Source organism: Brassica napus, chromosome C6 (assembly GCF_020379485.1).
Source record: "Brassica napus cultivar Da-Ae chromosome C6, Da-Ae, whole genome shotgun sequence".
Lineage (NCBI taxonomy): Eukaryota > Viridiplantae > Streptophyta > Magnoliopsida > Brassicales > Brassicaceae > Brassica > Brassica napus.
Genome location: NC_063449.1, coordinates 21,345,958 through 21,359,494, shown reverse-complemented (window position 1 = coordinate 21,359,494; position 13,537 = coordinate 21,345,958). Strand labels below are relative to the sequence as shown.

The window sequence follows — 13,537 nt, the reverse complement described above, 5'->3', positions numbered from 1 at the left end:
ATCTGCAAAACCAATCATTTGACCTTTTGAACTTTTAGGATAAAACAAGCCTAAATCAGTTGTTCCTTGAAGGTAACGAAAGACATGTTTAATTCCATTCCAATGTCTTCGCGTAGGAGACGAACTGAATCTCGCTAAAAGATTAATGGCAAAAGATATGTCAGGTCGAGTACAATTTGCAAGATACATAAGAGCTCCAATTGCACTTAAGTATGGAGTTTCAGGACCAAGTATTTCTTCATTTTCCTCAGATGGTCGAAACGGATCATTTTCAACATTAAGTGATCTAACGACCATCGGGGTGCTAAGAGGAGTTGCTTTATCCATGTTAAAGCGTTTCAATACTCGTTTGGTATATGTAGACTGGTGTACAAATATACCCTTTCGAGAATGCTCAATTTGTAATCCTAGACAATATTTTGTCTGGCCGAGATCTTTCATCTCAAATTCTCCTTTCAGATAGTTTGATGCCTTTTGGATTTCGTTTTGAGTTCCAATAATATTAAGATCATCAACGTACACCGCGATTATCACAAATCCGGATGTTGTTTTCTTTATGAAAACACAAGGGCATATAGGATCATTCGTGTATCCTTCTTTTGTTAAGTGTTCGCTGAGACGATTATACCACATTCGTCCAGATTGTTTTAACCCATATAATGATCTTTGCAATTTTATTGCACATAACTCTTTAGGTTTGGAACTTAACGTTTCTGGCATTTTAAATCCATCTGGGATTCTCATATAGATATCAGTATCTAATGATCCATATAAATATGCCGTAACGACATCCATGAGACGCATTTCTAAATTTTCATTGGCCGCTAGGCTCATCAGGAATCTAAATGTGATTGCGTCCATGACAGGAGAATAAGTTTCCTCATAATCAATTCCTGGCCTTTGAGAGAAACCTTGGGCTACGAGACGAGCTTTGTATCTTGTAATCTCGTTTTTCTCATTTCTTTTTCGGACAAACACCCATTTGTACCCAACTGGTTTTACATCTTTGGGTGTGAGCACAATAGGTCCGAATACATTTCGTTTGTTAAGCGAATCTAATTCGACTTGAATTGCATCTTTCCATTTTATCCAGTCATGTCTCTTTTGACATTCATATACAGACTTTGGTTCTGGATCTTCGTTTTCTTCATTTATTTCCTTTGCTAAAAGGTATGAGAAAACGTCATCAATATCATCCATCTCATTTCGTTTCCATATCTTTCCATTATGGATGTAATTGATAGAAATCTCATGATTTCCTTCAGATTCAAGATGCTTTATATTGTCATTAGATTCACAATTTTCTTCGTCCAAAATATTTTCTGTTATTTTGGGAGTATCATGCTTTTCACATTCCTTACGTTTTCTAGGAAGTTTATCCTTTGAACCAATAGGTCTACCGCGCTTTAAACGTGTTCCTGATTCACGTGTATCAACTGCCGTTCCACCATTTTGTGGTATTTCAATACGAGCAGGAGTATTTGCAGCGGGTATATGTGATTTAGTTACCATTTTGGTATCAGCAAATGCATCAGGTAGCTGATTTGCTATATTTTGTAAATGCATGATACGTCGAACTTCTAGTTCTGACTGTTTCGTAGGAGGATCAAGGTGTAATAACGATGGTACACTCCATTTGATCTCTTTTCCTACTTGTTTATTGTCTCCCCCTAGAGTTGGGAATTCTTTCTCATTGAAATGACAATCGGCAAATCGTGCCGTAAACACATCACCAGTTTGTGGTTCTAGGTATCTTATTATTGATGGAGAATCATAGCCAATATATATTCCCAACCGTCTTTGCGGTCCCATCTTTGTACGTTGTGGTGGTGCTATTGGAATATAAACCGCACAACCAAAGATTTTTAGATGAGAGATATTTGGTTCTTTTCCAAATGCTAACTGTAATGGGGAATATCTATGGTATGCACTTGGTCTTATCCGAATTAGTGCTTCTGCATGCAAAATAGCATGTCCCCATACAGAGGTTGGGAGTTTTGATCTCATGATCAATGGCCTTGCAATTAGTTGCAGCCGTTTAATTAATGATTCTGCCAAACCATTTTGTGTATGAACATGAGCAACAGAATGCTCTACTTCAATCCCTGATACCATACAATAATCATTAAAAGCTTGGGATGTGAATTCACCAGCGTTATCTAATCTAACTCTTTTAATTGGATAATCTGAGAACTGTGCTCTTAATTTGATTATCTGAGTTAGAAATCTCGCAAATGCCATATTTCGAGATGATAACAAACAAACATGTGACCATCTACTCGATGCATCGATTAATACCATAAAGTAGTAGAATGGTCCACACGGTGGATGTATTGGTCCACAAATATCACCTTGGATTCTTTCCAAAAACTTTGGTGATTCTTTGTCAACTTTGGTTGGTGATGGTCTTATGATTAATTTCCCAAGAGCACACGCATCACATGTCATTTTATTACTTTGGTATATATCTTGGGTTTTTATTGAATGACCATGTGAGCTTTCAATGATTTTTCGCATCATTGTAGTGCCTGGATGACCAAGGCGATCATGCCATAATGTAACATCTTCTGGATTTCTTTTTATCACAAGATGTGATTCTATAGCATCAATATAAGTGTGATGCAATCCAGAAGGAAGTTCTGGAAATTTTTCCAGTACAAGGCCTTTGCCTGATTTTTCAGAAGTTATATACAAATACTTCTTTCCATTCTCAGTTGCAGACTGAGTGTTATACCCTTGACGGTATATATCTTTGAAACTCAACAAATTTCTCTTAGAATTTGGAGAATATAAGGCATTATCTATGGAAAACTTTGTTCCATTAGGCAACATAAAGTTCGCCTTGCCAATTCCTTCGATCAGGTCTGTAGGACCTGATATTGTGTTTATAGTCATTTTTACTGACTTTAAAGTAGAGAAATATCTCTTATCCTTCAGTATAGTGTGCGTTGTGCCACTATCTGGTATGCAAACTTCTCTACCAATTTGTTTAGTTGTTGTTCCATTTGCTTTCTTATCCATTTCTGTAACACACAGTTAATATCAATAAAGAAAATAAACTTTCATAAGTAAACATATTATGCATCAATAACAAGTACACAATAATTATACATTAGATATTTTGAAATACAACATTATTTTGAAAGTGAAATACATAATATTTTATGGCATCACTAGGCATTATTAAGCTTGATCAGTACAAGCACTTCAATTATTTTGATGAGTGGCCTCGTCGAAATCTCCCATAAAGTCAGAGGATTCGAGGTATGTCGATGTTGTACCCACAAGGTGTTCATTGAGATTTACTTCCTTTGCCTTGCCTTTAATAGATTCTTGGTACAATTGGCATAGATGCCGAGGAGTTCGACATACTTGAGACCAGTGTCCCTTCGATCCACATCTGTAACAGACGTTCTCATTTTTATGAGTAGGGTTTTCTTGGGTTTCTTTTCCTTTTACCCGATCAGATCGATTCCATGTGTTGGATCCCCTTCCTCTTGGGTTGTTACTCCTTTCATGGTTGCGGTTAAATCGATAACCACGACCACGACCAAAACCACGATTGTGACCACGGCCACGACCACGCCCACGATAGGAATAATTTCCTTTTTCCGGATTTTTTATATCCGTTGCATTTACCTCAGGAAATGCTTTGGTTCCCGTGGGTCGGGCATTGTGGTTTTTAATGAGGAGTTCATTATTTCTCTCCGCTATTATAAGCGCCACAGCGAGTTCAGAGAACCTCGTATACCCACAATTTCTATATTGTTCTTGTAGAACATAATGATTTTTGTGGAACGTTTGGTAAGTTTTCTCGAGCATTTCTGCTTCCGAGACAGGCTTACCGCAATAATCTAATTGCGCCGCTATTCTCAATATAGCGGAATTGTACGTTTCCACTTTTTCAAAATCTTGAAATCGTAGATTTTTCCACTCATCGAGTGCATGGGGGAGAGTAATTTTCTTTTGGTTATCAAACCTCTCCTTCAGAGCTTTCCAAAGATCTAAGGGATCTTTGGTTCTCGCATAATCATGCGTAAGATTTTCATCTAGATGCCTTCTCAGAAATATCACGGCCTTAGCCTTTTCATGAGAGGTTGATATATTGCCTTCTCTTATTGTTTCGAGTATTTTCTCGGAATCTAGATGAAGCTCCATGTTTGTGACCCATGCCGTGTAGTTTGTGCCAGTTACTTCCAATGCCGGAAACTGAAGTTTCTCGATTTTTGCCATTTGAATTTCTAAAGCACATAAATAAAAATTATTAGAATATTATTGATATTAAAAGGAACCGTTTACATTAATCATGCAAGCAATTACAAGGAGAAGCGATGTAAAGAAAATTAAACCGATATTCATCTTAAATTCACTCGGAGTAAATTCTCCAACGAATAAACCATAAATAGAAACACAAATAAAAATGGCACATAAAAACAAAAGTGCGCGAATCATCTTTCTTGAAATGAAAAATCGGAGGAGAGCGATTTGAATATATTTGAGAGAAGATGAAATGTTTTGGATGAGAAATGGAGTGAAAATGAGTTGTATTTATAGATGAAAATTACTGTTCATGACCGTTGGAGAAAGGGGAAATTTTGAAAAAATTTCTTTGTGACCGTTGGGGTTAAATCGAGTGCACTAAAAATCAGTCTGAAAATATCGTATTAAACGGTCAATCAAATCTATAAAATTTCATAAAAGTAAAAATTATGGCAATGAAATATTTATGTTATGACAACAAATCATGCGACGGCTCAGCCGATCAATGCAGAGTAATAAATAAATTATACGGCGGCTCGGCCGACCAATTAATAATAAACAGAATATAAGGCGGCTCGGCCGACCAATAAATAATAAACAGAATATAAGGCGGCTCGGCCGACCAATAAATAATAAACAGAATATAAGGCGGCTCGGCCGACCAATAAATAAATTAAATTACTAGTAAATAATATAGGCGGTATTCCGGCCATTATAACATGATATAAATAATAGTAGAGGCGGTATACCGACCATTATAACAGGGTATAAATGATACAAATAAATTTTACCGAATCGCAGAGTGATCGTGCTGATAACGTGTTATAAAAGGAACTGGAATTTTATTGTATCGCGGGAATTTAAATAAGGGCAAAATTTTATACCCATAGGAGAAAATAATACTGATAACAAGAGAGGATGTGTTATTAGAAGGAGAAGGAATAGTATGTTTACAATGATCGAAACGATCGTTTATATAGAAGAGAAATTCACGTGCAAATAGTAAAGCGGGCCCCACATCTTTTTATATTTTCAACGAAAACGGTAGACTTTCATAACAGAAGCATATTTCTTTAATTTGTTGAATTAACCAACATTCTTTCCGTCAAAGAGTATATACGCAAATAAACAATTATTAATAAACAAAATTTTCTAAGTTTTTATCCAAGTCATGGCGCCAAATTCTTCTGTTATTTGTCAAAAAGTGTTATTTTTCTTAGTGTAAATGTGAGTTAGTGTAAATGTCAAAAACGTGGGAAAGAACATGCGAGTTCGTGCAAGTCATAAGCCTTATAGTGCAAATGAGGCTGATAGAAACATGCATATTCTTACAACAGTACTGCGGTGTGATTCGATAACATGTTACATCGGAGGTGATGAGTTCTTTTATATATACAAAGAGACGAGTAAAGCCAGAACCCGAAGCACCATAAACAACAGAAGATTCTTGTGGATGAGCTACAAAAGCACGTACAAGATTATAGTCTAGAAACTGATCTATCTAAGGAAGCTGATCTTAAGGAAACTGACACGCAAAAGAATTAGAGCCTCTCTCAAAAGAAAAACAACCAAGACTACAACGGTATAAACAGAAAACGAAACGAACAAACCGAGAAGAAAACCCTCACAAATGTCGCAGAGAAACCCTCCAAGTACTTAGAAGATACCACCATCGTCTCAAGGTTCCATTTTTAGTGGCAACGGAGGAGAGATCATCAAACTTCCTTTTCCAAGATGGAATTTATGACTGACATTTCCTGAAACTTGTACCTCCCCTTTGCTTCCCTGTGAAGAGGACTCTTCTTCATTCTCAGAGAGACTTTCTTCACCTTCTTCTTCGAAACGATCATGCTCCTTGGGCATATATTTGATATTCTCTACCTCAGTGTAACCATCTCCACCACTTTCATTGTTTGATCCACTTGTAGAACCATCATCTCCCCCACTTGCCTCTGGCGTATCTCCATAAACCTTATAGACATTCCCATTCTCATTGAAGCTCACATTTTTGACAACTCCTCTTCTACTTCTCGAACTAATACCAACTCCATTATCACCAGACATCATCAAGATTTCCACTCCATCATCATCCTCTGCACTCGAAGCCAGCTCGTAAACCACCGGCGTCTTAACTTTGTTGCCCCTACCCGATTCAACACCAAGCTTTCTGCTTTTTCCAACAGAAACAATTGGGATCTCGTCGCTTACGAATCGAAACTCTTCAAGCTCAGCAATGTTCTCCTCGTCACTCACATAGATCCTTCTTATATGTTTCTTTAACTTCTCAGTGGATCTATCTTGACGTTTAGCCCCAAAGGTCACATCTTTCGCATATTTAGATACAACATTACGTCTTCTCACAGCACAATCACCAACGTAATGCAAGAACCTCACCAAATCTCTACACAATGTTCGTTTCCCATCGCGTATCATAGAATCAGCACTACCCTTAATAAAATCTAATCGCAGAAGCAAATGAGTAGCTTCTCGAGAGACAGCTTCGAGAGGGAAATGGGTTTTACCAGAAACCGAAGATCTGAGAGATGCGAAGCTTGATTCGATCCTTGTGAGCTCCTTGAGTTGCCTGAGTGAAACGGATCTGCGAACCAGGTAAGACCGGAAATGGGTCTGAATCACACGCGCCGCCGAGTCCTTCAGTGTAGAGTAAGATTCGCGACGAGCGGAGAATCGGTTGAGCGACAAATCGAGATCGTTGATCTTCCGGAGAATATTCTCGTATTCTCGTTGAGTGTTCTGTTGGTTAACGAAACGTTGTCGTTTAACGGCGTTGAATCTCGTAGACGCAGTTTCGCAGCAAGGTTGTTGGTTTTGGAGATAGGAAGCGATGAGACGAAGAAGATGATCTAGATCAGGCGGCGAGCATTGTGTACAGCAAGGAGTAGAATCTGCACAGAAACATGGTGATGACGTGGTATAGTAAGCGGGTATGTGAGGATTGCTCTCACGGTGGTGAAGACGGCGGCAGTCACAGTCGAGGTGGTGATGAGACGCCATCGATTCTAGAGAGAGAAAGCGCTTGTGACCAATGTCATTTTAAAACAAAATAAAAGTGACAATTGCAGAACGACCCTCAAAGTAACCAATGTTTATAAGATAACTCACCACCTGAGAGAAAAATTTCAAAACAAATCAAATTGTCTTCTTCATTTTTTTGTCAGCAATCAAATTGTCTTTAAACTCGTAATATCCATTGTTATGTCTACTTTCCTCTTCCCGGGAGATATGTGAAAATTTTGCAAGTACCATTGCTAAATTTTCGTGGAGCTCAAATCCACCAAAAAGAAGAATACACTAGGTGAAATGGGAGAAAGTCTGTTTATCAAGGAAAGAGGGTGGGATTGGTTTCCATATGATCTATGAGTTCAATTTGGCATTATTGGCAAAACAATTATGAAGACTAGTTCAATTTCCTGAATCTTTGGTGGCCCGGGTTTTAAGGGGTAGATACTATAGAATGAGTTCACCACTCAGAGTAAACTCTGCTAGCAGCCCATCGTATGTGTGGTCTAGCATTTCTGCTGCGCGAAAGTTGCTTCTAACGGGAATCAGACAAAAGATACATTCAGGCTATGAAGTCAAGGTGTGGGAGGATCCATGGATTCCAACGACCCCGGCGAGACCAGCCCTCCCTATAGCGCCGGTAATGCTTCCTAATATGAGAGTTAGTGACTTCATTAATCCGGTAACGAAAGAGTGGGATGTTGGTCTTTTGGAGAATTATGTCAATCCGGAGGACATACCACTTATAAGGAGCTTGGCCATAAGTTCAGCTCATCGTCGCGATACATTTTGTTGGAATTACACAAGGAATGACCAATACACGGTTAAATCTGGATATTGGGTGGCTCAGAATGTGTTAAAGGCAGAGGAGGAGAAGGAAGTCCTAGAGCCGAGTATCACAAAGCTTCAAGCCTTCGCTTGGAAGTTAAAGGCACCTTCAAAGATATGTCATCTTATATGGCAGTTGTTAACTGGTCATGTGGCAGTAACGAGGAACTTAGCAAGACGTAATATGAGGTGTGATAACTACTGCCCAAGATGTGGAGAGCTGGAGGAATCTGTAACCCATGCTATATTCGAGTGTCCGCTAGCTCTACAAGTCTGGTCCTTATCATCAACTCCGTCAAGCCCAGGTTTATTTCCATTACCAAGCGTTTACGCAAATATGGATTATCTATTTTGGAGGAAAAACAGCATTATCGAGCCGGAACAGGACAGAGATCCTTATCCCTGGATAATTTGGTACATTTGGAAGACTAGGAATGACAAACTTTTCAGGGGGATAGACAGAGATCCTTTGGAGCTAGTTCGACATGCAAAAAGTGAATGTTAAGTCTGGTTTAATGCGAACGAAGTGGTACAATCTGTGGTACAAGAAATCATTCCTGAGGAGCCCTAAGTCATAAGCTTGGGTAATATTTTCTTGCTAGATGGATCTTGGACAGCCTCGGCTCAGTTTAGTGGATGTGGATGGGTCTGGTGGGACAGTGGAGGAAACATTCAATTGTTGGGGACAAAAAATTTCGATCGACGAGAATCAGCTTTGCATTCGGAAGTAGAAGCTCTGCGGTGGGCAATGGAGAACATGCTTCAACACTCAACTTGCCAGAGCTTTGGGACAGACTGCAAGGAGCTGATAGCAATGATAAAAGAACCTCATGTCTGGCCTAGCTTTGCGACGGAATTGTAGAGGATAAAGACGTTGATGATTTGCTGTCCGGACTTCAACATCATTCATGTTCCACGAGCGCGCAACCAGTTTTCAGATTTTTTAGCAAAGACTGCTAGATCCTTCCATAGGAAGTTACATTTTATTGATTGTTCTATTCCGGTCTGGTTACCCAGTCCACCTCAAGTTTGAGTAATAAAATGGCCGTTTGACGTCCAAAAAAAAACTCGTAATATCCATTTAACATTTACCGGGAGATTTAATCATATTGTGAATTGTGAGAACTAAATTTTAAAGTTTGTCATTTAGCTGAATTTGTGCTGAGAAAAGAAAGTTGAATACAATTGGATACAAAAACTTACATGTTAACAATTGGACACAAAACTTTACAAGTTGGAGCCGGGTTTCACCCTGCTCCAGACTCGATTCGAGATTTTAGCCTAGACATAATAAAACCCAAATTAAGTGTCACCTATTTCTAAGAAGGAATAATAAGTCCACGTAGGTCAAGGACCTACTTCTAATTGGAAGAATCTTTCATACCAAACTTGGCGAGTCAAAATAGAACGTAAAGGAATCAAAAGCATTAAAGATCACCATAAAGACGCATGATCCACTCCGGAGATCGAATCACATCCGAAGATCTATAAAAGGAGGATGATATGCCAAGAAGAAAGGATCCAATCTTCTCAACAGCTGAACAATAGTCTTAATACATTCATGTTCCTTTGTTCTTGGATACTCTTTGTATTCATTAACTGTTCTTGGTCTTATTATCAATAAAACATACACTTTCCGTAGTTGCTTGAAGCTTAAGCTTTTTCATTTTCGATAACTTCTTAGACAAGTTCTCGAATTCCTTTGAATTGTACATTACTCCCATGGTTATTCTTTGAAATATTTTTTTCCTAGAAAGGCACCACTACGAGAAACAAAAACTTTGTTCTCAATAGAATTGAAAAAGTAATAACCTTTGTTTTTTTGGGCTAATTCAAAGAAGTATAATTTATCAGATTTGAGTCCAATTTTATCTGTAAACATACATTTTATATAAGAATCACCAAATTTTAAGAGAAGACAATATGAGACATTCTAGTCCACATCTCAAATGGTGTCTTCTCAATTTATTTTGATGGATATCTTCTTCACGTAAATTCAGATGCTTATAGAGGGTATCATCAAAAGGATAAATGGAAGATCTGCGTGACTCATCATTGATCGAACCATATCTAATAAAGGAAATGTCTATGTCCTCTAAGAATGAGGTGATTTCTACAATCTATGGTTTGCATCTGCAGAAATGTGCGCATTGTTTTGTAGAGAAATAACATAGAGTGTCTTTCAAGGCTTCTTTGCCTTATAGGAAACTTGAGGTACTTGATTTGGTGCATTCAGATGTGTGCGGTTCAATAAGACCAAATATTTTGGTGCTGCATCATATTTATCACTTTTATTGATGATCATTTAAGAAGGTTTTAGTATTTTTCCAAAGAGGATAGAAAGATCAGGTTCTAAGCTATTTCAAGCACTTTTGACATTGGTTGATAAGAAATAAGAAAGAATGCAACGTGTATCTGCAATGGTAATGGTGGAAAGTATTCCATACCATTTGATATTTATTGATAAGAGCATGGTATAAGATCGTATTTCACGACGCGCCACAGTTGAATGGGTCTGCTGAGAGGATGAAAATGATGATTGACGAGAGGATGAGATGTTTGACATCATAGTCATGCTTATCAATGACTTTCTGGGGTGAAGCTTTAATTTCGGTTGTTCATGTGCTGAATTTTTCACCAATCCGTTGGAGGGTGTATTCCAAAGGGGGTTTGGACCTGTAAGGATGTTTCATATGGCCAACTGAGAGTATTTGGGTGTAAGAAGTTTGTTCATTTTCCCACAGATGAAAGATCAAAGCTTAAGATGAGCTTGCGACAATGTGTGTTCATAGGTTATGGTCAAGATGGATTTTAGTACATATGTTATAATCTCGTTGGTAAGAAGCTCATAAGAAGCAAAGATGTTTTGTTCATGGAAGATCAAGCGATTACAGACATTAAAAATCTGGATATCCAAATGAGGTTTATGAGAGTTTGATTGATTCAAGTGTTGTTCTTCTACATCGGTTCCTGTGAGGTCTGAGGTTCATGATGATTCATCTTTTGCACATGAAGAAGGTATTTGTGATAATAATGATGATTATGATGAGACACCAACTACCGCCAACCAACCTACAAATGTTAGAAGATACAAGAGAGGTTTTTAAATTGCCGACAAGGTATGATTCTAGTGATTATGTGTTACTTAATGATGGAGAAGAACCTGAAATCTTTGTTCAATATTTGGAGGATGAACACTAGGATAAAATTCTTGGGACCATGGATGAGAAGATAGATTCTTTGGATAGATCATACGTTCAATTTGGCAAAATTACCTAAGGCAAGAAGGAATTGCGTAAGAGGTAGGTGTTCATGATTAAGCATGAGATTACAATTTTTCTACATTGCTACAATACTAGATTGGTTGTTAAGTGATTCAGAAAAATGGATTAATTATGATTAAATCTTTTTCCTTGTTGTGAATATGTCATCTATTCGGGTTCTGCTTGGATTGGAAGCTACCATTTTTCTAGAGGTTGAAGAAATGATTGTGAAAACCATTAGGTTTTGTTGGAGAGAACCAAACTTGGGCCTGAGCCATTAATATTAACTCATGAGGTTGATATCGGGCATATGGTTAGTGATATACTATACAAAAGTCTTTTAATCTAATTGTGTTACAATCCACAAGATTAAGATTGGACACGAAAGAGAAAAGGGAGAGAACGCATAATTTGTCTCGGCTTGTCAGATTTTGGAGGTCCAAAAGCGTTCTCATATCGTATATATTTTGTGTGAAGGTTCATGACTATGTTGATTTGAGATTCAACTTGGGATTTATGTTTCAGCCGTTGGTTTCTCGTGAATTAAGATATTCTTAGTGAGGATGCCCGCTACAGTTCTTCAACAGGTTTTTTCTTGAGTGTGTGTGATATCACTCAAATTACCCTAAGTGATTTGTACTCTCTAAAATAAGAGGTCGAGTTGTAGTACTTAGGGATCGAATCCACAAGGAGCTGGAGCACACAAAAGATCTTAAAGCAGTTTATGATTAAGCTAGGTCAATTAAGTAAATAGTAAATTGCAGTGGTGAACAAGGTAGTTGTTCGATTGATTCGATTGAATTATTGTAAACAGCTATGAGAAAGCTTTAGACTTAGGGTTTCTATTCAGATAATCATGATTATAATAGTATAGAAGCTAGAGTAGTTTATTGGATATTCTAAAAGTTAAACAAAGTAATATTCTATCAACTGTCGTTTGTTTAGAATATCTATTGTTTGGATCTCAGATCTCAACTGTCGTTTATTGATCTGGAGAAAGTGTCGATCGATATTATCAATGGATAATCGACCGATACACCTTTCAGAACGTCGATCGATACACCTATTGGGTTGTCGATCGATGTTCATTCCAGCAAGCTTTACCGAGCGGGTTTGATTTATGTTCACTAGGTTTCTAAATCAGTTGTCGCTTGTTTCTAGCAATCCTAGCACAATGTGAATTAATTCAGGTAACATACCATGCTTCCGCTTGCACCTAATTATCCTAATATCAAGGTTCTAGTTAGCTACTCTAGAAACATAAGCAATAAGAACAATTCAATTGATGGATATCACAAACAACTCAGAGATCTATATTTGTGGCTACTCCTTCATAATCCTATTTGATCCCTAAACCTGACAAGGTGAAGTACTCAGACATAGCAAGCAATTCATAACAAATAATATAAAGGAATGCATAAATAGATTAAGGTTATAAATACTAGAGTTCTAATACAAATCTTTGAAGGAGTTTTGGATCTTCTCTCCAAATCTACTAAAAACTTTTGCTATGTAAAACTAAGGAATATGAATAGTGCAGAAAACGTGTTGCCTAGAACAATGGCAGAGAACATAAATATTAGGTTAAAAGTTGGCTAGGGATACTTCCGTAATTATGTCTTGACTTGGGTTTTAAACCGGTCGGGCTTGCACGCTTCATCGTCGATCGACAGCACATAGTGTGCATCGATCGATGGTGTGGACTCTGAATATTGACCTCGAACTGGTTCGATGGTCAGCTTCGAGCTTCCTCTCATTTTATCTCCAAAATGCACCCAAATCACCACTTTTCTCCTAATCATAAAAGTACTAAAAGGACTCCAAAACAACATAGATAGTTTCAAAATCACTCATATACCATGGATCTTACCATGGCTGAAAGTGGGTAAAATCCATGGTATATCAGTGTGAAATCCGACAATGAAATTTCTCTAATTGGGCTGAATTTGGCAGATGTGTTAGTGATTTGTTCATCTTGGATTTGTATTGTGGGATTAGTCTCTGATTACTGAAATTCTTGTGAACTGAGATAGTTTGTGCCGATGGTTTTGGAGCTTTTGCATTGCTCTCTTGTTGTTTTTGTTTCTTTTGTTGGAGATTTCCCTTTGTATCTTGAGTCTTTTGATTTGTTCGTGTGGAACAAAAAGTAAGTGGTTGTATTTATA

General features: G+C 37.7%; 2 protein-coding genes across 2 annotated transcripts; one reads left to right on the top strand and one right to left on the bottom strand.

Moving 5' to 3' along the window:
* Window positions 1-5,627: 5,627 nt before the first annotated feature.
* LOC106404013 (BAG family molecular chaperone regulator 8, chloroplastic) lies at window positions 5,628-7,356 on the bottom strand. The gene has a single exon (XM_013844774.3). The coding sequence runs from the start codon at window positions 7,273-7,275 to the stop codon at window positions 5,938-5,940; it is 1,338 nt and encodes a 445-aa protein (XP_013700228.1). The 5' UTR covers window positions 7,276-7,356; the 3' UTR covers window positions 5,628-5,937.
* A 379-nt stretch (window positions 7,357-7,735) lies between these two features.
* LOC106404011 lies at window positions 7,736-8,971 on the top strand. Its single transcript, XM_013844773.1, has 3 exons — window positions 7,736-8,174; window positions 8,268-8,414; window positions 8,727-8,971. Exons 1-3 carry the CDS (start codon window positions 7,736-7,738, stop codon window positions 8,969-8,971), a joined length of 831 nt encoding a protein of 276 aa, XP_013700227.1.
* The last annotated feature ends 4,566 nt before the right edge of the window (window positions 8,972-13,537 follow it).